Source organism: Ostrea edulis, chromosome 4, assembly GCF_947568905.1.
Source record: "Ostrea edulis chromosome 4, xbOstEdul1.1, whole genome shotgun sequence".
Taxonomy (NCBI): domain Eukaryota; kingdom Metazoa; phylum Mollusca; class Bivalvia; order Ostreida; family Ostreidae; genus Ostrea; species Ostrea edulis.
Genome location: NC_079167.1, coordinates 53,925,447 through 53,952,946, shown reverse-complemented (window position 1 = coordinate 53,952,946; position 27,500 = coordinate 53,925,447). Strand labels below are relative to the sequence as shown.

Sequence of the window (27,500 nt, the reverse complement as noted above, 5' to 3'; positions counted from 1 at the left end):
ATAGGAATGGGGTAAGAGCATTGGAGTGAGGGTGGGGCCAAGGTGAATTAATATCTGGGTTCAAACCATTCATTAAAGAGAGATAAAAAACACAAAGTTGTCATGTTATATAATTTATTGATCTCTCTGATCAATATCACATGTTATCTGCTTTGATAAAAAGACAAAATAGTTTTTATGCAGACCCTTGAGAATTACACAATAACACAGTTTTGGCTTACACAACCAGTTCTGAAGGTTCAGCATCTGCAAATATCAAATTAAATATCATTAGACAGCTAATACATCAAAAGGCCCATGGGCCACAATGCTCACTAAGTAAACTTGCACACAGACACATCTGGAACACACATTCCGAGAGAGGGGGGATGATAGTTTGTCACGTGATCATATTATAAATTTTTCATAATAGAAACAAATATAAATGCATTATTTTTCTTCTAGAGCTTTGTTCTAAACCATTTAATTAAGATTGTCTATCAATTTCCATTGCATTTATACATTTTCCATGGCTTCAACACTCTAAAACACATACTAAACGAAAAATACAATGTAACAAAGGATCATTTATTCATATGTTTTGTCTGTACATATCAATCTTATGAATGTGTGTGTTGTTTTCAGTTGATTTGTATAAGTTTGCTGACAATCAATTAACACTTAAGAATATTAAGATCTAATCATAACATCTATATTGCATGACTATATTACTGTTAATCCAATCAATATGAATTATGCACTAGGACACACTGAAGTATTCACAAAATGAGATATGTACATTTACAACATATTCTAGGGGTTTCTTTCCTTTCATATTAAGCTTTTCTGGAAAACTGTCTTTTGTTTGGACCCCAACCCCGAAAATTTTTTCTTAATTCACCCTTGACTATTGGCCCAACAATAAGCAAAGATCCAATAAATAAATATATATATCTCAGGATGCTTGCTTATCATTTTGAGAAACTAATTGCAGTAAAATTTGTACAATCATGGTTATAAGAATAGATTTGAATATCCCCGGCCATAACCATCAAAATATTTGTAAGAAACCTGATAATTCCAAAAATCATGCATCACCCATGAGGGCATATGTATCTAAGGGCAGTAATCATCGTATAGAAGTCCTAAAAATGTGAAAATTGACAAACATCAGACAGATAATGGATAAATTTCAATCAAAAAACTCACAAGTTTCAGCTCAAGTGAGTAATATCTCAAGGTAATACAGAGAATCAGATCAGTAAAATACCTTCATGTTTTTGAAGATGTCGTCTCTAACTGCTTCATTTTCTTGTCCTAAATAAAAAGAATTAAAGACATGTATTTAATGCTATATAGTCAAAATTCAGGCCAATTTTCTTCTTCTTCAAAAATAGATGCAGCATGGAGACAGGCTTTTATCATTAATGAAAATGACACAGTTCCCACTTTAAAACCAATCTTCTTTCTAATCAATACTTGCTGATTGAAAAATACTTTAATAGCTATGACAAATAAGTATTATACAAATAAGCATGCATTAAAATAAATTATAATATTCCACTATTGAACAAGTTCTCTGGGTGCTAAATTGAAGAGAGAATTCTTGACAAAACAGTCATGGATCCCCCTCCACACCATGTGGAGATTTCTTCACAGAATTCCCTCCCCATAACATACTAAGCTAAAAAGTAAAAGAAAACCCCACAAAATTCAATTTCAATGTGTAACCATTTGAATTTTGAGCACGTACCCATTGTTTTGTTTAATGGACATGGTTAGTGGTACAGAAATAGGCAGGGGGAGTGGATAAGCAGATAAGTGCACCGTGTGGTTGTGTGTTTGGTTGATATCAATAATATGAGATGCTATTTGCTTTGGCATGGTGGACAGTCCAGCATCCAATTGACATCCGAACAAGTAGATTTTGTGGGCACTGTCTAAAAACTGGGTATTCAAAGCCTGGAAACCAATTTCCTATCTCTTGTGTCCAGTTTACCAGATCATCCCTTGGCAAGTTTTTGGACACTTTGTGAAAATTCACCTAAGATTTTCTTACCCCTTTACTTTTCAAACTTGAAATTCGCTTACCTTATGTTTCACACACAACAAAGAAAAGTTTTCTTCATCCATAAAGCACCCTACAAAGCATGAAAAAACATTAATATATCTGAGAATTTTCAATATTACAAATAAGAAATTAGCATTCTATCATGAAAGTCAAGCAATGTGGGATTTGAAGAGAGCAAAGAAAATGTTCAACATATTTTACATTAAATATCCAAATCTTTACTTCTAGACATTTACTTTATGAATTCTGATAAAAATGATTTTAGAAAGTTCTCTGAATCTTTACCTTTATTACTGTATTATTTGCACTGTTCACCTTAGCATTTAATCCCAATAAGTTTATGTAATCTTTTTAATTACTTAATCAAATGCAAATTCGGAGCTTTGTTTTGTCTGGATCAGAGCATTGGGAATAAAATATCTCGTATCTAGTATTGAGTACCTGATATTTGCGATCTAAATAAGTACTTTAGGTACTTCACTAGCCTTCTCTCACATTATGCCTTTGAAGTTTGAATAAAGAATACAATGATAATCATTTATTTAGGAATATTGATTTAAATCACATAATGATACTGACCTGATTCTACAGCACAAATGTAATGAAACTTTTGGGAACATCCTTTGTGCAGACATCCAACCATAGCACCATGTTCTTTGCAAGATGAACACATCTACAAGGGAGAAAAGTTCAAACAGCACAGCTTGCAAACAATCTTTGATAATATACCACCCACCCATTCCATATTTCATTTGCTTTCTAAACTAGAATACAAGTATGATGGGGTTTTTTTTGCATATGGTTTTTAAACAAGAACAGAAAATGAGGCCCAAGGGCCAATCTTCTTGAGTGAGCAGCCGCTTCATACTTGACTCTCCCTTAAATGACAATCTAAGTCCCGAATGTAGCACACGTTTTCCTAAAGATGTAGTAACCTTTCATGGTGTGAGTTCATTGTCTTCACAAATTGTGATATGATAATTGGTTTGACCATTAAACATGATTAATCGCATAACCTCAAAAAATATCGAACTGATACTTCTTTTTGGGAGTGGGTGGGGATGGACAGTTTCATCTCTCCCTTCTACTATCTTATTTTCTTTCTGTTCCCTCCCCATCAATATGTGCTGATTAAGAGTGAACTTGTATACTGACATGTCCAATGAATAGCATATGAAGAATCTATACACAAGCTCTGAGATGTTCCAATAGGCCCTGTCAACTGGATCTTCTCTATGTCAGGAAGCTTTCATGTAAATTTGAATTTTTCTGGCCCAGTGGTTTTTAAGATTTTTATATCCTCAAATGTAAAACTTTGACCCCCTATTGTGGCCCCACCCTACCCTCGGGGCCATGATTTGAACAAACTTGGATCTTCACTATACGTCAGGAAACTTTCACGTAAATTTGAACTTTTCTGACCCAGTGGTTCTTGAAGAAGATTTTTCCCTATATATTCACATGAAAAACTTTGATACCCTATTGTGGCCCCACCCTACCTCCGGGGCCCATTATTCAAACAAACTTAAATTTGCACTATGTCAGGAAGCTTCCATGTAAATTTGAAATTTTCTGGCCCAATGGTTCTTGAGAAGAAGATTTTTAAAGGGGCATTAGCTGTGAAAGTGATGGCAACCATTTTTTCTCAAAATCTCTCAAAGGCATAGGAATATATATCAATGACTAATAAAAATATTTATTTTGTACAAATACAAGAGAAACCTAATAAAACTATGTTAGATAACCGCTTTTAGCATAAAGAAATATGTAAGGAAGAATCATTGTTTTGCAAGACAATAATTATTTAATCAACAAAATTACATATTCATGTGCCTGCTTTGAGGTTAAAAAGTGTTTGAATTAAATACTGGTGTTATTACTGAAATATATAACAAAGAACAATATCATTGAATTCAAATTTTGGTTACAAAATGACAGCTAATGCCCCTTTAAATGACCCCACCCTATATTTATGATTATCTCCCCTTTGAAGGGGGTGGCCCTTCATATTAACAAACTTGAACCCCTTTCACCCAAGGATGATTTGTACCAAGTTTGTTTGAAATTGGCCTGCTGGTTCTAGAGATTTTTAAAATTTGTCAGTGTATTTTCACTATTTCGCTTTTATCTCCTCTTGGAGAAGGGTGTTGCCTCTTATTTGAACTTGAATCCCCTTCACCCAAGGATAATTTGTGTTAAGTTTGATTGAAATTGACCAAGTGGTTCTGGAGAAGAAGATAAAAACGTGATGCCGTCAATGACAGACAATGGAAAGTTTTGATTTGAAAAGCTCACTTGGAGGGCTCAGGTGAGCTAAAAAGGTTGAAGATCAAAGAATATTTGTGATCAATTTCTGATAAAAGGGATGGGAGATGGGAAATTTTGTATCAAAATCTTTTGAAATAAGGAACTTTTATGTTTTGAGTGACCTTCACCATTCCAAACTGACCATGGTTCACAAGTTCTTGTCTCAAGGAGCATTTGTGATATTTAGGAGCTAAGAGCTCGGACGGACAGAAGTACACGACATCAATTATATGCTCCCCCGAAATTCTTCGGGGAGCATAAAAACAAGAAGCCTATACTTTTATATTTCAAAACTAAAGACAGATCTTCAAGTGAGGAATCTACATCTCCCTGACCATCCATTTGAATGACCAGGAGGAAAATCAACAAGAAACTGGGTCTGAGATTAAATATGGTCATGGCAGTGACAAAAGTCTTTCAATGAAAACAAATGAAACTAGAGATTGTTTTTATGAAAAACAAATGTCTCCCCATCCCCCAAAATTGAAAGTGCTCCAAATGAAACCTCCTTCCCTTAATGTACTGCATGGTATGGAGGAGAATGCATGAGAAGGAACATAGACATGAACTCCGATAAGCCACATAGGAGAAGTGTTCACAAACTATTTTATAACCTCCATCTCTCAGATCCACTATAACTTTAAGAACTACAATTGGATCCTCCTGTCCTTACAATATGCACATCTGCAAATGCCAATGAAGTATTGAACAAAATTTCAAGTCTATCGGATAAACCATAAAGGAGAAGCGTTCACAAGCTATTTCAACATCCTCCACCCCTCTTAGATCCACTATAACTTTTAGGAAAATAATTGGATCCTCCTGTCCCAAAAATATGCACATCTACAAATGGCAAGTTTATCTGATAAGCCATATAGGAGAAGCGTTCACAAGATTTTGTGATAGACGGACGGACGAATAGACAGAAATACAAAAACAATATGTCTCCCCCTGAAAGAGGGGAGACATAATTCCACGGTTTTACTTTGATTTAAGAGAACGATGAAGAATATGAAAGTATTCAAAATGGTTAAGTTCTGATGATTCAGATGAAGAAAACATTGTCATCTTCAGCCACCACTTACCCTGGAGACTGATACTAATTTCCAATTTTTTTTTCTTCAAATGTTAAAGGATTACAGACAGAAACTGATGGGCACTGTTTAGAGTATTGGTCACCTAAGTGACTCAGGTGACCTAAATATCTTGGCAAAATAATGAACACATATTAATGCTTACAGTGGCTGATGCAACAGATGTAGCCTCTTCAAGACCATAGATTTTCTGCCCTATGAGTAGCACCCCATCAGCCCAAGCAATACAGTCTTCATGAACCCATACTTCTTCCAAAGGTCGGGACACACTAGTTGATTTCACACGTTTCTTTGTTTTCTGCACCGAGTCACTTATATTCAAATCAGTAACATTTTTGTGTTTAATTGTTTTGAAATTTGAATCTTTGTTAAGAGAAGTTTCTCGCCTGCCAGATGATGGCAAATTCCCCTCTGAGTAATACGGTCCAAATAAATCACCTAAAAATTTAAAACTGCTGTGTTTGTGACACAATTGGCACACCCAGTTTATTTCCTCTGTTAAGGCGCTGCTAGGCACATGAACTGATTTTTCTGCTGAGAGCTTTGACATATGAACAGTAGACACAGTTATTGGCGTAGAAACTTTTTTCGTAAACTTTTGCTCCGACACCTCTGGATCTTCCTCATACTGATTAACCACTCGACAGTATGAAGGTTCAGTGTTTCTGACATGTAAAAAAGGTCCTGTAACTCGACTTTTACTCTCATCGACCTTAACTTTTTCACGTTTTTTGTGTTTCTTTTTCATGATGCTAATAGTCTTTTTTAAATTAATCTCTTCTGTTTCATCATCAAACATGTCAAATTTGGCACGAGATTTTTGAAGTTTTTTAAGTCTCCCTTTACCACTTTTCTTCACACTCCGAGTTTTGGATTTCTTTTTATTGTTCGGTGCTGAACTTTCTTGTGTCTCTGTAACTTCATTCTCCACATCATCATCACTAATAGAAATCAGAGTCTTGACATCAGCTTCATCATCCACAGAATGTGAAACCTTGGAATTCTTTGCCTTCTCATTTTCTAAATAGGTTTTCTTGTTCATGATACAAGACAATTCATTACCTGACATATCATTAAGAGTCACCTTTGCGTTAGCTTTTAATTTGGTCCTTTTGCTGCCCTCTACACTGGGTAGTAAAGTCGTGACAGTAGAACCTGTCTTATTGTTGGAGTTATGGGCTAACGACAAACTTTCATTTTTCTTGACAATGGATTCCTCCTCTTCATCATTCAAAATAATAACGTCCGATTCCTCATTATTCATGCTCTCCTTATTTCCACCGTTTTCCTTTCGTCCTAATTTACTTTTCTTTTCCACTTCTATTTCCTCCTCTGAATCGATAATATAGTCAGCGCTGTAGTACAAGTCACCATACTTCATCGGTGAAGCTCTCTTCCTTTTACGAATAGATCTCTTGGCAGGAGTTTTACTAGAAGACTTGTTCTGTTCATTGCTTTTATCCTCTTTTTCCTCATCAGAGTCCTTCTTTGCATCTCTGGTAGGAGATCTGCTTTTTGCTTTTCTGGACTTGCTTGTACTAGATGTAACACCATACCTTGCAGACTGCCTTGGTAAAATGTGCCCAATTCTAGAACTAGCTGAGTTTCTCCTTACATTTTTATCCAAGTTACTTTTATTCACTTTCTTCCCACTCTGATCAGATTTACCATGAACTTTTGCCTGATTTTTATCACTTTCCACAGCTAGTGTTCGTGAGTTTTTGGTTGTGTCTAAGGCAAAGTCATCAATATCTATAGACTCTGTGGTTTCAATTGGTCCCTCAGCTTCTATTAAAGGAGGTAATGGTGGGGATGACTGGTCACCTTCCAGACTTACATCATCTTTTTCCGTTTCAATGGAAGAGCTGACATCACCCTCTTGAGACACTTCATCTGAAACACTATACATGGGGAAAGGTGACTCCGGATCCTGAGTGAAATCTATATCCTCGCGCACTAGTAATACTCCACCATCATCACTGTCAGAATCACTGTAATTTACAGAACTGTACTGAGCAGCATTTGCCAGTCTTGCTGGCACACCCCTTAATGACCTTGGTCTTGGCATTTGTGACCTTCGCCACCTGTACTTGGCTGCAAGCTGATCTCTTCGTGAATATGTTTTTACCAATAGTGGATTTGAAAGCACCTTTGAGTGCAATTTAAAGCTAGGATCAAGATGCAATTTTTTTGTGCTATTAATTTTTTTTATACACTTTGGTCTATAATACTGAATACAAGAATTTTCATCACCATTCAACTGAGGAATTAGCTCATTATTGTTTTCTTTGGCAACATTTTCATAATCAAGAATTTCTGAGAGTATATCATCATTTTCCTTACATCCCATTGGCTTGCAGATGACCTGCTCACAACCATCAGTTTCTGGACTTATGATTGTTTTGCACTGAACAAGACCACAGCTAGAATAAGACAGAACACCATTTTCAGATATTTCTTTCACATTAACAGATACTTCCTCTGCAGCACTTGTAAGTTGATTTTCTTTATCTTTTATTTCCTTTGTGACCTCCTCTTGCAGTACTTTTCCATTCTGTTGTTTGTCTTTGTGTTGCTTTGCATCATCACACAGTTGTGATGCATGCTGCTGAGTGTCATCACAATGTTGTGAATCTTTATTCTGTTGCGTTTCATCACAATGTTGTGAATCTTTATTCTGTTGCGTTTCATCACAATGTTGTGAATCTTTATTCTGTTGCGTTTCATCACACTGTCGCGATTCTTTATTCTGTTGCGTTTCATCACACTGTCGCGATTCTTTATTCTGTTGCATTTCATCATAATGCTGGGAATCTTTATTCTGTTCTGTTTCATCACACTGTCGCGATTCTTCATACTGTTGTGTGTCATCACATGGCCGCGATTCTTTTTGCTGTTGCGTTTTTTCCTCATTCAGTATTTCCATTTGTTTATTGTCTTCATTTGAATGTGTCATTTCCGATATAGCTTCACCTTTTACAGAATTGAAACTATCATAAATAAACTTTTTTTCGCATGATTCTTCATCAATCACATGGTGTCGTTTTTCATTCTCAGTACTTGAAATGAATTTCTTTGATATGTCACTTGTATGCTCTAATGTTACACTACATATATCATCACAAGTCTTTGCCATTTCTGTTCCAAGTTTGCTTACACTATCACAATTTGCAGGACTTCTTGTTTTCGATGCCGATACCTGGTCCTGGTTCTCAAAATGGTTGTCGGCATCGCTATTCAAGTTTTTTTGGTGGTCATATGACTGTGGTGATTCAAGACAAGCATCATTTACCACACTTTTAGGATCAATCACTTGATGGTCAGGTAGCATACACAATTTTTGTAAAGACTGTAAGGGGTTGGAGTTTGATTTTTCATGAGGAGTCTCTGGAATGTCTGAAGCACAGTCACTAAAGAAATGGCCAGAAACAGTGGATACTGACATGGAGTTCTTGTGTTGTGGACTATGTAGGGAGGATCTGGAGGAGTTACTGTATGGTGACACATTGTGACTAGCAGGTGGGGTGACTGGGTTAGTTTTGGGCGAGTACTGATTCATATTGGCTTGATGGTTTGGTGATGTCATCTGACCTTGGTACATGGCATGATTTCCACTTGTTAAATTTACACGCAGCTGTTGGTGTTGTGGTGAAGCATTGGGAGCACTTCCCTGGCAGTTAACAGGGGAAGCCATTTGACATGGCGAGCATACCTCTCCCCCGGGAGAGGCAACCATGGCACAAGGTGACTTGACACATGGCCCACTCAATCCATAGGTTGGACTATGGACTGACTGAGGACTGGAATTAGGCATGCTCTGTCCACTGTGATGAGACGCTGGACTGTGTATATATGCAGCATTTGGACTGATTGGTGATGCACATGGCCCTTGTGATGACTGGTGGGGGGAGGAATTGGGATAGGCAAACTGATGAGCTTGTCCGATGTGTTGCTGATGCTGCTGTGTTGAGGTTGGACAGTTACCCTGCATAGTATAGTTATTATGTGGAGATTTGGGTGGTATGTGATATGGAGCCGAACGACTCTTTGACAAAGGGACAGTGACTGTCTGATTTGGCATGTATGTAGAAGCTGCCATCTGAAGAATATTGTTTGCAACTTCTTGTGGATTTTGGTTAGAAGAGTTGTGGCGCATGTGTGAATGCATCAGAGTCTGCGGCACTTGTTGGTTGGACATATTTTGAATTTGTGGCCTGCTGTGATAACCTGCAGAATGTAAAAATAAAATGTAGTAAGATCCTGAACAAGAGGCTTATCAGCCACATTGCTCACCCAAGAAAGAAAACAAGGCCCACAGGCCTTATAGGTCACCTGAGTTTAAGCATCACTAACCTCAAGGGCTATGAATAATAATTATCCTATTCTGCATATCCATGCTAAATTCTAGTACTCAACAGCAGTATAAAACAAGATGTGTTCTTTATACAAAAAATGCCCCAAAAAGTACTCCTAGTTCGATGGAAGACTTTACAGAATATATGTTACATTAACATTATAACTGTTTACAGAATATATGTTACATTAACACTAAAACTGTTTACAGAATATGTTACATTAACACTATAACTGTTTACAGAATATATGTTACATTAACACTATAACTGTTTACAGAATATATGTTACATTAACACTATAACTGTTTACAGAATATGTTACATTAACACTATAATTGTTTACAGAATATGTTACATTAACACTATAACTGTTTTGGATCCAGACAAAGAGTCAGAACTCTACAGTTGCAAAATTCACAATTTTGGTCCCCTTTTGCTTCTCCTAAATATGCATTTAGTTTTTATACATTATCAGCGAAATTAAAGACAAAAAGACAAATTCTTTCATGGACGATGGACAAGATATGATTAGAAATGACACTCACATGAGCTTTTAGCTCTGGGGAGCAAACTGCCATACAAGGATTTCTTTTCTTAAATCTAAACTGAGCTGCTATTATTATTTCACTTTGCTAAGTACTAGTACACTTAGTAGCAAGTCAAAAGAATGTTGTTAGATTGAAGTTGAATAAGATTTGTTATTACCATTTGGATTGGCCGAAGGTCCGACGTTGGCAGAGTAGTTGTTACTCCCCCTCCTATCTGTAGCAGGAAACTGATACTGTCGGTGTTCTGCTGTTCCTCCAAACCCCATGTAAGAACTGTGCTGATTCAAGGAATATGCCGAGTTGTGCCCTACATAGGTTTGCTGATGCTGTGGCTGATGTTGCATCACAGAACTTTGACTATTCATATAGCCCTGGGAGTTATAGCCAGTCATGTTTCCACGCATATTCCCCATTGGCTGGAATGTTAAAAAAGGTCAATAAGTCACAACTCTCATCTGAGTCAACCTGTTCATACAAAGATAAAGTACACATAAAAGAAGTAAAATTGTATACCCATCTACGACTCACAAACTAGTCTATCAATTTCACAAATTGTACCTCTGTGGGTTTTCATAGAAATTTATTTTCAAAAGATTCCCAAGTAGAACCTTAAAACCCATATTGAAGCCCCACCCTAGATCTCTTGAGGGTGGATGGGGGTCTCTAATATACGACAATTGTACCCTTATGGTTCCTCTGAACAAGATTTGAAAGACTTTAAATGATTTACTCCTATACAAAACATCAAACTCTTTAGAAGAAGATATTAGAGTTTTATCCCATATATTTTTACATAAAATTTTAAATCTGAATCCCTATTGTGGCCCTATCCTGACCCTTCAGGTCATAGATTTAAGAAACTACAATGTACACTACATGATGTATATTTTTGGCAAATTGTTTGAGAAGATTTTACCCCCCCCCCCCCCCCCCAAATTATCAATGTGCAAAAGTAAGAACTCCCATATTGGTCCCATCCTGGTACCAGTGCCACACTTTGAACATTTTCTATATTTAAGGAGATTTCCATGCAAGCTAAGATAAAGATTTTTTTTAAAATCACTGCACCTTATTTTTACTATTTTCTCCCCTATGGTTCTTCATCTAAACAAGCTTGAATCTTCAGAAAGGAGTACTCCATTACTCTTTGTTAGAAGTATTGCATAACTGTTTTTTAAAATCTTTTTTGCATGACAATCTAATTTTCACTTGCAAAAAAAAGATATAGCCAAACTTCAAGGTCAAGAGGAAAAAATTTTGGTACTAAAAGGAAGTTTTTGTTACAAGGAATACAAATGTGAAATATGAAAGGCTTAGCATGAGGTCAAAAAGTTTGCTACCTAAAGAAAGGTCTAGTCAAAAGGAATACGCATGCAAAATATGAAAGCCAACATCACCAACCATTCAAAAGTTAGGGCCAAGGTTAAAGTTTTTGCAGACATACCAAAGATCATATGCCCCCAGATCTCAGTTTATAATCACAGAACAGTGCATTAGATATTCACTGTGTATGAAAATTTGCATTGTGGATATGTCCGATTTGTTTTGATTTACTTATTCATAAAAAGGGGTTGTGTGCAATTAAAGATACAGGTGATTCTTGATGGCTCGAACTTTAATCTCTCAAAGTTCTTGATCTCTCGAAGTGAAATCACAATCCAAATTTTTTATAACTAAACAAATTTACTACCGATCTCTCGAACTTTTGATCTCTTAAACTTCTCGATCTCTCAAAGTGAAATTTGGGTCCCGTAAAACATATTTCAGTTTTTTTTTTACTCTTGATCTCTGGAAGTTTTGGTAGCCTATACACACCATCACTCCAGTGTCTGATTATTTCTGCTTGGACCTTACCTGGATAACTGTGAATGGCAGAGGATAGCTTGGCCGTATTAATTAAGTGCTTATTATTTATATGCAAGTTTGAACCACGTAAGGTTAAAGGTTAATAGTTTCTTGAAAATGGACCATTCAAAATAATATCACTGTGTTATCAATATTTGGAAGCCATGGCAATGGCAAGTTAAGAGCGCAATCATTTAAAGTCTACACACATGGAGTATTTCACACAGTACACTACTGAAGATTTTTCCTTATACAGCAGCTTTTTAAACTTAAGTTGTAAGACTTTATGTTGCCTAACATACAATGACAATGTGAACACAATAATCAGGAAATGAGTCAACAGTTGCTGGCGTTCTTCTTCATGTTTTTTTTTTCTTCTACTTGGTGACCAAATGTTTATATAATAATGGTGAAGCCCTCCATATATTTTCCAAACTTTGGTAAGAATATTTGTAATATACTTTAGTGCTTATTCCTCGATAGATAAAAACAGCTGATACTACATGATAGGCAGTATCTAAATCTACGTAACAGTGTGAAATTAGGCACGTGTTTCCTGAGTTTTTCTTCAAGCAAAAACAAGTCATCACGCATAAATACTTTTTCATTATGTGATTTACAACAGTGATAAATGTCAGGTTTGTCATAATTTACATCATAGTCACTACACCAATATTTACCATGGTAGGATTGCTGCGCTGCAAATGCCCAATGCTGGAGAGTCTGTTGCTGTATGCATTATACATGTTGTCCTGGTAATGGTTCATGCTACTGGAGCCTAACAAAAAAAACATTTCAGGGTTTATGACATTTTGTATTTCATATTGGATTTCTTACTTTTGAAAATAGTTTATACTTCTAGAAGTTTAGGGGTAATAAAGATTAAAACAAGAGGTCCAAAGGCCATACTGCTCACTGGGTCACCTAGCTCATACATAGTCATCCTTTAAATCCCTATTGCAGTTTCATCCTGACTCTAAGGTTATTGAAAATAGCTTTTACAAGCTATATTGCTATATTTATAGAGATTGTTCACGGCCTGTATGTATATGGATAAATGAACCATTAACACTCATTTTGTGCATCAAATGAATTTCTTTAATCTCTAATGAAATGTCTCCATCAAACGCCAAGATTTTCAGCTCCACCTAAAATTTACCTAGTTGAAGTTAAAAGAATTGTTGCCAGGTTCTCAGTCATGGAGAGAAGCATTGATTGACATGTTCACCAAAGCGCGAACGTGAAGTGGTTGTCTCATGTGATTTGACAATTAACATAGCCTTTTTGTATATGCCAATTATAAGCACATTGGTCATTAAAATTATTTTAAAGCATTCTGGTGTAAGTTTGTTACTTTAGGATTTCACAAGCGTCAAAATTTTGACTTGCCATTTGGGCAATGTTTGAACCCAATGGGTTTTACGTTGCCCGAACAAAGAGGATTTAAAGTGTATTACTTTGAAATTTAATGCATTTCTATTTTATTTTCAAACAGAATCTCTTTAACCTTCTCCTCACTCACATCATTTTCAGTCACCCATCTCCTCCTCATCACTCTCATAGATTTCTACTACTACTTTTTCTTAAAAATTTCATTGAACGGGGTTGATCCCTGGTTAAAGTTGAAGATGATGCCAGCATTTTGGCAGTAAGAACAAAACAACTCATCTTCATACACAATGATCCACAGATGCCCCATATTCTACGAAGTCTTAAACAACCTCTCTTTATAGTTTCCTTCAGTTTAAATTTATATTAAGGGGGGGGGGGGGTATAAGGCCCTATTCCCAATGAAAAAAAAGGCTCTTTTCCCTCCAATTTGTAAAAATTCCCCCAAATAAAATCTGAAACCAATAGAGTTGTTTTGTTTTTTGATTTCAGACTCATATTAACTATGAATTCATGGCAATCCTATAAAGAATCAACATGAATTCAAAACATCATGCACAATTTCATTAGTTATTTTATTCCAAATGTCACTGAATTCAGTTGACAATGAAATTTTCTCAATTAAAAAAATATGGCATTTCCCAAATCTGGCTGATAAATCCTGGGTTTCTTAAATCCTAGCACGAGTGTCCATGTAGTTTTTACCCGATGTTTTGCTCTCACATAAAGAAATGTTAGCGGACATTTCCGGCATTTTGAAATATGACTTTCATTAATGCAGCAGACCAAAATACTAATGAGACTAGTACTGTAAGAAATTTCACCTATAGATTTTTCCCCACATTATTTGTATTTCATTTTCAAATACATAAATAATATTGACAATCCAAACTTGTCACCAGCAGCGATTTTTTTCCTTATATAACTGGTACCGATAAACGGTACCATTCCCAATGCCAAAAACTGTTGATTTTTCCCAATTTTGAGACTAAAAATTCCCAACTTACTTTCCGAAAAATAGACCGCTGACATCGTAATTTACTTAGTTTAAAACGATATACAAGTTAACTAAAATGTTCACTTCTGGTATTAAATCGAAAGTACAGATCATGGCAGTGCGCATGTTTTGTAGAGCTACAGTGATTCTAAAACAATCCAACAGCAAATATTACCGTAAAAAGTTTGTAAAGAGATGAATAGTTCTTGTTTTGTTCTCTTTTTTTCTTTTCTTTTAGTTAAAATCATTTGCTGAAACATTTGTAGAAAATTCCCAATTTGTTCGATTTTGACGCTATTTTTCCCAATCGAATGGGTACCGGTACCAGTACCAGTGGGTAGAAAAAAATCGCTGACCAGGTCGCCATTCAGGCAAACTATGTTAACAAACACAGGGTTTCACATTGACTTTTTTGAGCACTAGACCAGTCGAGTTACTTAAAATGATTTTAATAGACCTGACCTTACATCCACTAGCCCTGACCAAACTTTCCAGAAAAAAATTAAGACAGTCTGATGGTTTCTCCATTTAATAAACGACAAACAACACTTTCCCTTTTAAGTTTGAATGCAAAGTTAACGCATTTCCTGTTTACCCAAGGAAATTCTTCAGTCCATTTAGAATATTTTGCTTTTTCATAAACCTGCTTTTCTTTTTTCTTTGAGGCATCTTTTTGTTATTTGAATAAAGACATTCTTGCACATATATATATATATATATATATCAACCCGAAAAATGGTTGTTTATGAAATTATGATGCAATATGATAAAAACTTCTCACATTTAATTAAAATAAACTGTTTTTAAATGAAAATGAATTCAATCTATATCTATTTATCTAATGCAAAACTTTAAACAATATCACATTTTTAATAACAATGAGTAGATGTCGCAAAACATCACTTTCGACCGCGACTTATCTATTAACGCTAAAAATAGAGATTATGTCATTGCGCAGTTGAAAGTCTTCTTAATTTTTTATGCTTATTTTTTCCCCCTTCAGAATAAAATACCTTACGGTTAAAATAAAGTGTGTTGTTTATTTTTTCAACATGACAAGTCGGACTAGTAAAAAGACATTTTACCCAATCGGACCAATCATTTAGTAGACTCGGTTGGATGTGCCTTTGTGTCAAACCCTGAAACAGGTCGTCCACAGTCATTTCTGGGTGGAAATGACAACGTAAATGAGAAATTTGTGGGAGGAATGATTAGCAGCAATCATGCAGTTTATGCTTAATATGATAATTGGGACTGGGATCCAGAGAGAAAAACAGAATTTCACTGATCATCAGCCATCAGCTTCTACATTGGAAACCACTCTCAATCATCTATCGGAGGGATACCCAAATTGTGGAGATTGCTGGAGTACCCCATCTGTGATGCATAAGATGAATTCACAGTCCTATAAAATTATTTCAATAGATCAAAAATGACCGTTAATAATAATCAACGTTCTGAATTTTATCTTCTTTTTTTTTTATTATACTGAGCGAAGCTCGGACAGGCCTTTGGCCTGTCCGCGAAGCAAGGCTCTAAAGGTAACACGAATGTAAAAGAAAAATTTAGAAAATCAGCAAAGGAATAAAGATAATCTCTACATACGTTCACTTAAATTTTGTTTTCCATATGGGCGCTGCCATATTGTTTTGTTCGTTAGTTGCCTCTACAGTTATTCGTTTTTTAATTTGGAATGCCAAAAATACAAGACTGACGCTAAATTTGCAATTCAAACACTTAGTTTGTTAAAAATGAATGAAATAATTATTACTGTTACAGTTTTTAGCCAATCATCAAATAGGAAAAGAGTAATACGACTAAATAGATGAACGAGCTCAAAAGTTTCTTTAAATAAAAATATACGATATATTTACGCTTACGTTTTTACCACTTTAAATTTGTTGGTCAGTTTTGTTTAGTTTTAACTGTCTTTTAAATTGCAAACGGGATATGTATTGTTGTTTATAATTGTTCGATTTGAAAGAGAGAAAAAAGTCGAGGCTAAATGTGATGCAACAATGCACGGATTACGTCTGCTGCCATTATATTCTCCACGTTAACTGAATAGGCGGATCCTTTGTCTATCCTCATATGTCCCCCTTTCATATTTAGACCATTTCATGCTTCGCTCGGTCCAACAGTCACACCATATGCATATTATCTTACAGTCAATGATATTATGATTTGCAAACCACAAGCCATTCGGGCAACCATTTTCAGGAAATCCACAGCATGCCCGAACTCAATTTAACTTGCCCAAAAAAAAAAACTTTTAAGTTTAAGACTGACAGTTGTTGAAAATGAAAGTAAATTATACGCATGCGAAATCTGAATAATTTTCAAGATAAATCTGAAACAGACCGAGTGAAGATGCGTAATTAATGGGACGAATGACTTTGTTTGGGGCGAGTTATTCTAATTCTATGACTTGAGCAAGCGCGTAATATTTATTTACTTCCGATTGTCAAATTAAAACTCCGGCAGGTAATTTTTTTTTACAAGCCAGTCGGACTTGTTGCCAAGCGGATTTTACAAGTCTGACAGGAAAATCACTGGCCGCGGGAGTTCGGACTACCGCTAATTTCGCAGACTGATCTTACACTCCATATCAAATATGCAAAACTGATTCCCATTAAGAGATATTTAAATAGGCTTGTTTTAACATTCTGTTGTTTTAATGAGACAAGTACTTCCTTTGTATAGGGTGTTATGGATTAACGGATTGCACTGCCGTCTTAGCCGCAGAACACCAAAGCAGTAAAAATAACCTCTGGCCCTTACTCGAGAATTACCCCCCCCCCCCTGCAAAAATCTCAGCCTTTGAGAACCGTGTTCATATAAAATGAGAGGATAGCAAACTCAGCTAAAATCATACCACCCAGGGACTGTCTTAGGATATCCACATTGTCTAGTATATGTTCACAGTGTTCTTGTGCAACTCCCATAATTTGCAGTTGTGGCAGTTGGAGCTGGCATAACTGAAAAAAGATAAACTAAATAAGTACGTTTGTTTAGACAGTGCTATTCCATTTTAGTTTCAGACTACTTACTAAGCAAATATAACATGCAAGGACGCCATTTTGAAATATACACACATGAACAACTTACAGATTGTAGTGTTTTGAACCCATAAGCTTCGAAAGTTTCTGCATACTGTTTACACATAAAAGTTTCTAGCCACCGTTCTACCTGTCCAGGCATTTTTTATACCTCTTTTCTTTATATAAGGGATTGTGTTAACCCCATAGCCTTACACATTCCTAAACTTAGCATAATGGCTGAAATCACGTGATCACGGTCAATATTCTTGCAAAACATTAGAATACTAGGCCTAAAAAGAAAAATGACAGCGATAAAAGATTAGCATTTTACATAACAAAATGAATTATTATTCTAGATTAACTAGACGCGAGACTGTACCCACATTTTTTCACTTCAACTTTCCGGAAATATGATTAGAATAAGTTTGAAATTTATCTAAACTTCCGTGTTATGGTAAACTGGTGTTTTTTTAAAAATAGGAACCAGGTTAGTTTCCAGTCCAGAGAAATACACGCCGACTGGGATAAAAAGAAGCAAATTTCTATAGTTCTAATGTAACAGGTAAATGTGATTTTTGAAATCGACAGTAAGACTTTTATGCTTCAAAACTATATCCGTATAAGAAATAGTCTTTGCTATATGGTCAAATCCTCGACATCAACTCAAGTGATAAATTTTCCGTAGCCTTTCATTGAGAGACCGAAATTAAGGCCTAGTCATTCGTCAAAATTACCAGAAATGTTACAGGAATTACCAATAAAGGGACTGAAATTACCTCAGTATATATTCGCCTATATATCATCTAATCACAAATATTTTTTATTTGAGTTGTGATCAGAAAAGTTTTAAATAGACATTATACTTTATAGAGGCCTAGTTTAAAGAATTTAAAAGTATTAAAGTTAGTTTTAAATATCTATTTCAAGCTGTAGTGTATAAACCACATTTCAATATGCTGTTGTGGTATGCTCTTCTCATAAATCAGGTGACATGGAGTACATTGAAAAGAGAGCCTCCAAACTAGTACCATCGCTCAAGAATCTGGGGCTCAATTCATGAAGCTAATTTAAATAGGACTAAGTTCATTACTTCTCCGTTTCACAAACCTCATCTTATCTTATGAAATTCGTAAGTTACGTCTTGAATTTAAGACAGTTAAATTGATGTCTTGGGAATAAACTAAATATGGTGGCTGCAGATCTCATTGTAAATTAACAAAGACATTTACAGAGAGCGGTATTTAGAGACAGAAATAACTCAATGGACTACATGAATAATCATGATATTGTCTCCAAATATAGAATATGGGACTTTTGAGATATAGATCCACTTTGACTTTTGCTTGTGTGTTGAATGTAATTTGTAGGGTATGTCACTTCTAGATTACAATAACAGCTAAGTTAAACAAATATGGAATACTTCATATATGCTATCAAAGTCCTGCATCAAAATGCTATTTTTCAAGGAAAGGAATCACTACAATCATTTATAGGTAAATGCATTTGATTAAATTATGTGAGTTGGCAAGGGAAATAAATCTAGGGAATATCTTGAGGATATCAGTAAAAGAATGTTTTCTCATTTAGGGTACACAAGTGTAAAAATACAGGATGGAGAAACCAAAGGAACCAAAAGCAATTACAAGGATGAAGAGGGACTTGGATGAGTTTATATCGGGCCCCAAACAAAACAGAATCGGTTTACACTTTAATTTGGATCAAGATATCACCGAGGAACTTGGAGGAGGATCCAACCTCTCCAATTCAGCTTTTTCTATGAATTCCTTTCTAGGTAACACAATACTGGCGACTGTATTAGCTTAAAGCAATGAATTTGATCTTTTCTATGTACTGTGTGATTTGTTTTTTAAGAGATTTGAACCTGATTTTTGTAGTACATGTATTGTTGATTCTTTTGGGAGTATTTTTTCATTTTATTAATTTCTACATTAAATTACATGTGGTAGTTATTGAAATACAGTGTGATAAATTTTGACCTTTTTGCACTCTAAATCATATAAACTAGTTTTTCTGTTGATGTGAACACAACGTAAGCAATGCAAATCAGTCATTGCATTAGATTAATGACCACATGTCTTCTAACAATTTAGAATAGATGTGAAAAAGTTAAATACTAGTAGCTGAAGATAAAGACATTTTTGTAATTAAAATACTCGCATCATATTCATATAGAAATTTAAAGTTTAGATAAACAGTCTAGGGAGATAATTTTTAAAAGCTGCACATAAGTTGTAATTTCTTGCCTCAAATTTTAAGATGAAATGTAAGGGGGGGGGGGAGGTTATAGGTAAATATAAAAATTGAGGTAAAGAGTTATAATGCATTTAGTCACATGCTACCTGTGGTCATTTTACGAATTATGGAAAGAAAATCAAAATATTGTTAGATACATACATGTAACCCTATGTAAATTAGTAGCAAGTGCTCCCTGGAAAGCTGACTAGGTTTTTTTTTCTAATTACAGTAGGACACTAACGGTATGTTTAATCAAACTTTGGTGAATTGCCAGGATTGATATACATCAATTTCATAATGTACACTGCAAAACAAAACTGATTAATACAGGGTCCATCCATTAAATTTGGTTAAATAAGAGATTATAATTTATATGCAAATTAATTTACTAAACTTCATATGTGTCACAAGAGACTATGGGTTATCGCAATTCACCTTTGAATTAGAACGCTTTACCCGATATAGTATTGCGTTGTGTGACGACACAATTGAATGAGACGATCGAACAGTTTGAATGATATGTTTGGTGTAATACAACAAGAGTTTTCATTGGCCGATTACAGCCCGCCCACTTTCTCGAGCTGATTCAGGTGACCGGTGGTCAGACTAGAAAATTACTTGGCCTACCTGGAGAACTGTAGCTCTCTGAAAAAATATTGTGACGGATCAGAGCTACAGATCCAGCTCTTATAAAAACCTTCGATTTACTGGGCACAAAAAGCTGCGCACGGTTGAGGCTCGTGTTGCTGTCTCATAAATTCAATATTAAAAAAATTTTAACATATTTTCCTACTATACTTGTGTCCAAACATACCTTCAAATATTCATTAAAGCCACATACGACCCGAAAACTCGCAGCTTCAAATGATTTCGTTTGTTGACGTAGCCATGTTAGGTAGCCGGTCAATTCGAACTCTGTTGCCATTGGTATCTATTCATAAAATTGGTTGTAAGTTATGTATTCACTCGTCATTAATTATCAACGCGAATGATTAATAGACATTAAAAGATACAGTTTTTGTAAAGGTAAAATAAGCTCTTGATTAACGAAAATGCTACATAAGCCCATTATGGTCCTTAACACTCGTGTGGCAGAGATCGAGACCGGCCCAGACTAATGAAAGCCGCATTGCCGTGAGTTTAACCATTTGAATAATTGTCATTTAATGGAACTGGGATAATATATTAATTAAAATATTTAGCTAAAATATTTGTGCGGGTATTAGTTCACATCTAGACGCTATTGTGCTAGCATGGAAATGAACCGGGATTCGAATTGACCGGCCATCTAACATGGCTAAGTCAACGAACGAAATCATCAAAAGCTGTGAGTTTTTGGATCGTTAAAGCTTTACTAAATATTTGAAGGCACGTTTGGACACAAGTATAGTAGGAAAATATGTTAGGATTTTTTTTTTTTCAAATTTATGATACAACAACACATGAATAAAACCTTTTCTCTTTCTTCCTTTGAAGTTTGTTTCCATCTGGCCGTCATATTTTCTAATGCCGACTACTCCGTATAAGGGAATTTGGGCGGACTTATACATATGGACCAATGAGAGTTTTTGTTGCATTTCGCAATTGTATTACAAACAGATTTAATTGTGTCATCACACAACGCAATACTATATCGGCCAAAGCGTTCTAATTCAAAGGTGAATTGCGATAATTCTGTTACACTGGTTCCGGTTACATAATAAATTTACTAACCTTCAGATGTGTCATGACAGGCTCCCAGATATTACTGAACAATGTAGACATTTTGCTTTAAAGTTTACATTTTTATTTTGGGCAAGTTGAAATGGGCAATAATGTTTCAAGAACCCATTATAGCTCAATGTTCTATAGGTATAAGGGGTTTACTTAACACTTTGCATTTCAACTGCAGGTTTAGGAGACCAATTTCTTGATTTTTAAATGACCATGTACGAGTGCATATGAGCACAATAATACTATGGTGTAGATTTATAGTGCAGACTGCCCAGTAGGGACCCTGCTACACTAGGTTTGTTGCGGTGAGGCGACGATGGTGGTCGACCCTCGGATCCCCTGGAAACAGGGATGGGTCTTCTTGAAGATCCAGGGATGGTTAGGTCCACCAGAAGGTGGTGGATGGATCCATCTCCTCTTCCTAGAGTCGATCGCCCACAGATCCCCACAGTATAGTCGGGGGATGGGCTTCTTGAAGATAGCTTGCTATTCTTCATCTGTGGTCGATTGACCCTCAGATCTCCCTCAGTAAAATCGGGGAGACGGTCTTCTTGAAGACTGTGTTGAGGATGCGGCAAAGGTACGGAGGGAGCCCCCCATCGGATCCAGTGCAGAAACCCACCAGCTCTGTGCTTGAATTTGTCTAAATAATTTAGATAGTCGCCTAAATTTCCTTAGTTATTGGCCAAAAGCAGAAGGATAGTTGTCTGTGTGCAAATGTATTTATGGCCGAAAGTGTTTAACGTGAGTTGACCAAGCTCGCACGTCCATGACTTTATGAGAAAGCCATAGAAGAACAATAATGACAATTCATATCACTTTTAGACTTTTAGACAGGTGAAGGAAATCAATGCAGAGGAACATTGACCAATCCTAAGTTTATTTTGCAGAGAATATTAAGCTATTACAGTCATAATGATTAGTTTTATGATTATCTTTGATGTTAAAAGATAATAAAATGACAGGGAAATATTTTGATAAGAAAGTTAGCATTTTGAAATTGATGATTTTTTTTTTATGCCTTATTAAAAAGAGGATCGAAAACCATTAAATAGATATAAAATATAGAAACTCAAGGAAGTACTTGAAATATAAATCATTTAATTATACCCCCCGCGAATGAAGTTCAGGGGGGTATATAGGAATCTGTCTGTCTGTGCAGATTCGTGTCCGGGCCATAACTTCTTTGTTCTTTGACATAGGCATACCATATTTGGCACACAGGTGGATCACCATGAGACGATGTGTCGAGTACCTTCATGGCCTCTATTTGACCTTGACCTCAAGCGGGGGTATTCTTGGTGAACATTGCTCACAGTACCTCTTGTTTTACATGTTACATGTTTTTTCATTGGTTGAAAAAATAGTAGTATATCCAACAACAAAAAATTGCTGGAACTATTTTCTATTGGAATGTTTGGTGTTCCTCTGGCTAAACAGATTTAGTTGACGTTTTCACAAATTACTACGCCCATCTCAAAATGACAGAATGTATTCCAAAAATAAATCGTTATTTCAACTCAAATCATATCATGTTTTATGATTTAAAATCAATGTTTTAAAATATCTAAATGATAAGGAATTAATTCAATATTTTTTTCGCTGGATGGAGGTATACCACGAAAAAAAGACGGAAAACTTTGCATCATGTGCTACATGTAAATACATGTGTTGTACTGACTTGATCTTACAGCAGGGCTCTGCTTAACTAACTTGATCTTACAGCTGTAACAGGAAGGGAGAAAATGCAACAGACCAGAATGGGATTCTAGCCTGGCCCCCTGAATCTCTAGTCAGGTGCTCTACCATCTGAGCTAACTGGCCACCGGCGATCGAACCTAGCTGACCGCTACATTCCTCCCTCCTTGATGTCTTCACACTTGAAGACATCAACCCAGTATCTAAATCCCCATGCAGGCATTTTCACCTGTCAGTTCCAGGGGCTGGTCTACATCACCAAATGTAGCAGGAAGGGAGAAAATGCAATGGAACAGATGGGGATTGGAACCCAGGCCCCCTGAACCTCTAGTCAGGTGCTCTACCAACTGAGCTATCTGGCCACCGGTGATCAAACCCAGCTGACCGCTACACAGCGGAGCCTGGGATGACTGTAATGTTGACTTCATCTTATTCCGGAGCTTTGGATGATCTAACTTTCAAGATCTTACAGCACGGTTCTGACGGACTGTTATACTAACTTTCAAGATCTTACAGCACGACTCTGACGGACTGTTATACTAACTTTCTGGAGCTTTGGATGATCTTACATCACGACTCTGACAGACTATTATACTAACTTTCCAGATCTTTGGATGATCTTATAGCACGGCTCTGACGGACTGTTATACTAACTTTCAAGATCTTACAGCACAACTCTGACGGACTGTTATACTAACTTTCCAGATCTTACAGCACGGTTCTGACGGACTGTTATACTAACTTTCCAGATCTTACAGCACGGTTCTGACGGACTGTTATACTAACTTTCTGGAGCTTTGGATGATCTTACAGCACGACTCTGACGGACTGTTATACTAACTTTCCAGACCTTTGGATGATCTTACAGCACGGCTCTGACGGACTGTTATACTAACTTTCAAGATCTTACAGCACGACTCTGACGGACTGTTATACTAACTTTCAAGATCTTACAGCACGGTTCTGACGGACTGTTATACTAACTTTCCAGATCTTACAGCACGGTTCTGACGGACTGTTATACTAACTTTCTGGAGCTTTGGATGATCTTACAGCACGACTCTGACGGACTGTTATACTAACTTTCCTCTTACAGCACGACTCTGACGGACTGTTATACTAACTTTCCAGATCTTTGGATGATCTTACAGCACGACTCTGACGGACTGTTATTCTAACTTTCCAGAGCTTTGGATGATCTTACAGCACGACTCTGACGGACTGTTATACTAACTTTCCAGACCTTTGGATGATCTTACATCACGACTCTGACGGACTGTTATACTAACTTTCTGGAGCTTTGGATGATCTTACAGCACGGCTCTGATGGACTGTTATACTAACTTTCCAGATCTTTGGATGATCTTACAGCACGGCTCTGACGGACTGTTATACTAACTTTCTGGAGCTTTGGATGATCTTACAGCACGGCTCTGATGGACTGTTATACTAACTTTCAAGATCTTACAGCACGACTCTGACGGACTGTTATACTAACTTTCAAGATCTTACAGCACGACTCTGACGGACTGTTATACTAACTTTCAAGATCTTACAGCACGACTCTGACGGACTGTTATACTAACTTTCTGGAGCTTTGGATGATCTTACAGCACGACTCTGACAGACTGTTATACTAACTTTCCAGATCTTTGGATGATCTTACAGCACGGCTCTGACGGACTGTTATACTAACTTTCAAGATCTTACAGCACGACTCTGACGGACTGTTATACTAACTTTCCAGAGCTTTGGATGATCTTACAGCACGATTCTGACGGACTGTTATACTAACTTTCAAGATCTTACAGCACAACTCTGATGGACTGTTATACTAACTTTCTGGAGCTTTGGATGATCTTACAACACGACTCTGACGGACTGTTACACTAACTTTCAAGATCTTACAGCAGAGCCCTGGATAGTTTTTATGCTGACTTGATCCTACAGTGTGGCTCAGGGTGATTGTTATACTGAGTTGATCTTACAGCAAGGCTCTGTATGATTGCCTATTATACTAATATGATGCAAAACAAGGGGCCCCCTTGCAAAGTAGGCAATCAGTAAAAGATAATTTTTTTTTTCTATGAAGTCCCATAGTGATCATGACCTTTTGACCCCCGAGATAATAGGGTTCTTCCTCTCTTGATAACAATGCTACATGTGAAGTATCAAATCATTTGTGCAAGATTTGTGGCCTGTAGAGTGTCTACAAGCTTTTTCTATCAAGACCCAAAGTGACCTTGACCTTTGACCCCACAATCATTAGGGTTTTTCCTCTCTTGATAACAAAGCTACATGTGGAGTATAAAATCAATGAAGCAAAGAATGTGGCCTGTAGAGTGTCTACCAGCTCAGTGTTTTACACCCACTTACACACAGTCACCCACACACGAACGATCCTGTTACTATATATCCCCTAGTGCAATGAATTGTGAGGGGGACAATTACCATATAAGTAGAATTTTTAGCAAGGATTTAAATTTGGCATTATTAGTGACAATTTTGAGATCATTAAAATGGAATACAGTGTATTGCTAATATTTTTTCCATATGGAATACTATATGCTATCTCTCTAGGAATTATAAAATTGCTAAAATTAGCTTTCACTAAATATACATACCCATGATGTATGGACAAATCACCAAATTTGTGTCTTGCTAAAAACACCACTTATACGATAATTGGTAGATCTAAAATTATCAATTGCATTTTTAAGGGGAAAGAAAGCATTTTTGCCTGTATAATATTTACATAATTGTGTTTGTCATTTATAGATAAAGAGAAGAAAGTCTTTTTGATGAAAGATGTAGAGTTGAAGAAAGCACAGTGTGAAATTAATAAATTGAAAAGTGATTTGGTATCGGAGCAAACTTCTAGAAAGAGATCCAGAATAGAGTTTGAAAAAGATTTAGTGTCAGTTCAGGGAGAAAGAGAGGTTGGTAGCTGTGTATGATGTTACTGTGTTGTTACCCTTGGCTGGGTTTTTTTTTTTTACCAAACCTGAGAGCTCACATGAGACGTGAGCTTTTCTGATCATGTCCATCATCTGTCTGTAAACTTTTCACAATTTTGACTTCTTGAAAACCTCAGGGTCAATTTCATCAAGACTTCACACAGATTACCCTTGGGTGAAGGGGTATTCAAGACAGTTACATTAGAGTAGTGAACATTTTCTAAAGGGATTTCATAAAAGAGATCATGTACACTACAGTTTCACATAGTTTGTCTCATATATACAATTATATGAAGTACACAGCATAAAGGGTTGTGCAATTTTTCAATTTTTAAAACTCTTTAGTTAAAATCTTAATTTTTGTAAACATTTTTCTTTCAGAAAACAGAACACAGCTTTAGACAAAAATTTTTTTTTGACAACTTAGTACCGGTATGTGTATCGGAAAGATAAATATTTGGCATAAATGTATTTTATCCAAGCCCACACTTGCTGTTTTCTGAAGAAGAAACTGTTTGAAAAATAACCATTTTATTCCAAAATACTTAAGGTATTCAATGTATAATGACCATATTTCATATTTAATAAATGGATGGTGGGATTTTTGTAATCATGGTATCATTTTGAAGGGTTCATCAAATAAAAATAATCCACCATAGGAATTTTCAAAATTTTGTTTACTCCTTGACTTATTTCACCTAGAATTTAACATTGAAGTATATGGGAATAGCATGTTTTATTACAATATTTTTAAAAGAAATTTTATTTTCATGCAAAATCTCTTGGTAGAAAGTTATGTACACTTTCTCTTAATGAAAATATGAAATAAAATTAATCATTGACCACACACATTTTTAGAAAATTAGATTTTCTTATTTTTACAAAGGGCAGACAACTCTTCCAAAAAAAGTCTTAAGTGCAAAAAGGTCAGCTTCTAATCATTTACCAGTCATGTGAATTTCATCTGCTTCACTTTCATCATTATTCAACAATAAACATTTATGTTGATCTAAATCCTTCAAAATTGTTCATTATCCTTTCATTATACATGGAATACATATATATTATTACTACAGTAACCTGATCCGAAGAGTCGGATCACGTCGAGTTGACAGGCGCGGATCATCAGATCACACGAGACGCGAAGCGTCGAGTTTGATCTGATGATCCGCGCCTGTCAACGAGACGTGATCCAACTCTTCGGATCAAGTTACTGTAGTAATGATAAATTTATTATATACCCCCTATGC

General features: G+C 36.0%; 2 protein-coding genes across 6 annotated transcripts in view; one reads left to right on the top strand and one right to left on the bottom strand.

The window, feature by feature from the left end:
* Positions 1-97: 97 nt before the first annotated feature.
* LOC125668255 (uncharacterized protein PF3D7_1120600-like) lies at positions 98-18,098 on the bottom strand. Of its 2 annotated transcripts, XM_056162946.1 has the most exons (10): positions 18,010-18,098; positions 17,694-17,916; positions 17,461-17,563; positions 12,880-12,977; positions 10,512-10,770; positions 5,597-9,678; positions 2,630-2,723; positions 2,071-2,120; positions 1,250-1,296; positions 98-246 (listed from the first exon to the last, which is right to left on the bottom strand). In XM_056162946.1, exons 2-9 carry the CDS (start codon positions 17,784-17,786, stop codon positions 1,252-1,254), a joined length of 4,824 nt encoding a protein of 1,607 aa, XP_056018921.1. In that variant the 5' UTR covers positions 17,787-17,916; positions 18,010-18,098; the 3' UTR covers positions 98-246; positions 1,250-1,251. The 2 variants fall into 2 exon arrangements, with proteins under 2 accessions (XP_056018921.1, XP_048758079.2); XM_048902122.2 differs by having other exon boundaries at positions 17,694-18,048.
* The window catches only part of LOC125668256 (mitotic spindle assembly checkpoint protein MAD1-like), a 36,013-nt gene continuing 26,586 nt past the window's right edge, over positions 18,074-27,500 (top strand). For 2 of the 4 annotated variants that reach the window (XM_056162948.1, XM_056162947.1), the window contains exons 1-3: positions 18,074-18,188; positions 19,214-19,418; positions 26,072-26,232. In XM_056162948.1, the coding sequence (XP_056018923.1) occupies positions 19,238-19,418; positions 26,072-26,232 (342 nt within the window). In that variant the 5' untranslated portion in view covers positions 18,074-18,188; positions 19,214-19,237. Of the gene's footprint in view, positions 18,189-19,213; positions 19,419-26,071; positions 26,233-26,283; positions 26,801-27,500 lie in introns of those variants that run through there. The other 2 variants (XM_056162950.1, XM_056162949.1) reach the window with 2 other exon arrangements.

What these genes read in the sequence shown, in the direction of transcription:
- LOC125668255 (XM_056162946.1), bottom strand. Translation starts at nt 17,786, where the DNA reads ATGCCTGGACAGGTAGAACGGTGGCTAGAAACTTTTATGTGTAAACAG. An exon ending in GGTTCAAAACACTACAATCT is followed by an intron (nt 17,564 to 17,693) that starts GTAAGTTGTTCA and finishes ATCTTTTTTCAG; the next exon opens with TTATGCCAGCTCCAACTGCC. An exon ending in CATTTGTGCTGTAGAATCAG is followed by an intron (nt 2,121 to 2,629) that starts GTCAGTATCATT and finishes CATGCTTTGTAG; the next exon opens with GGTGCTTTATGGATGAAGAA.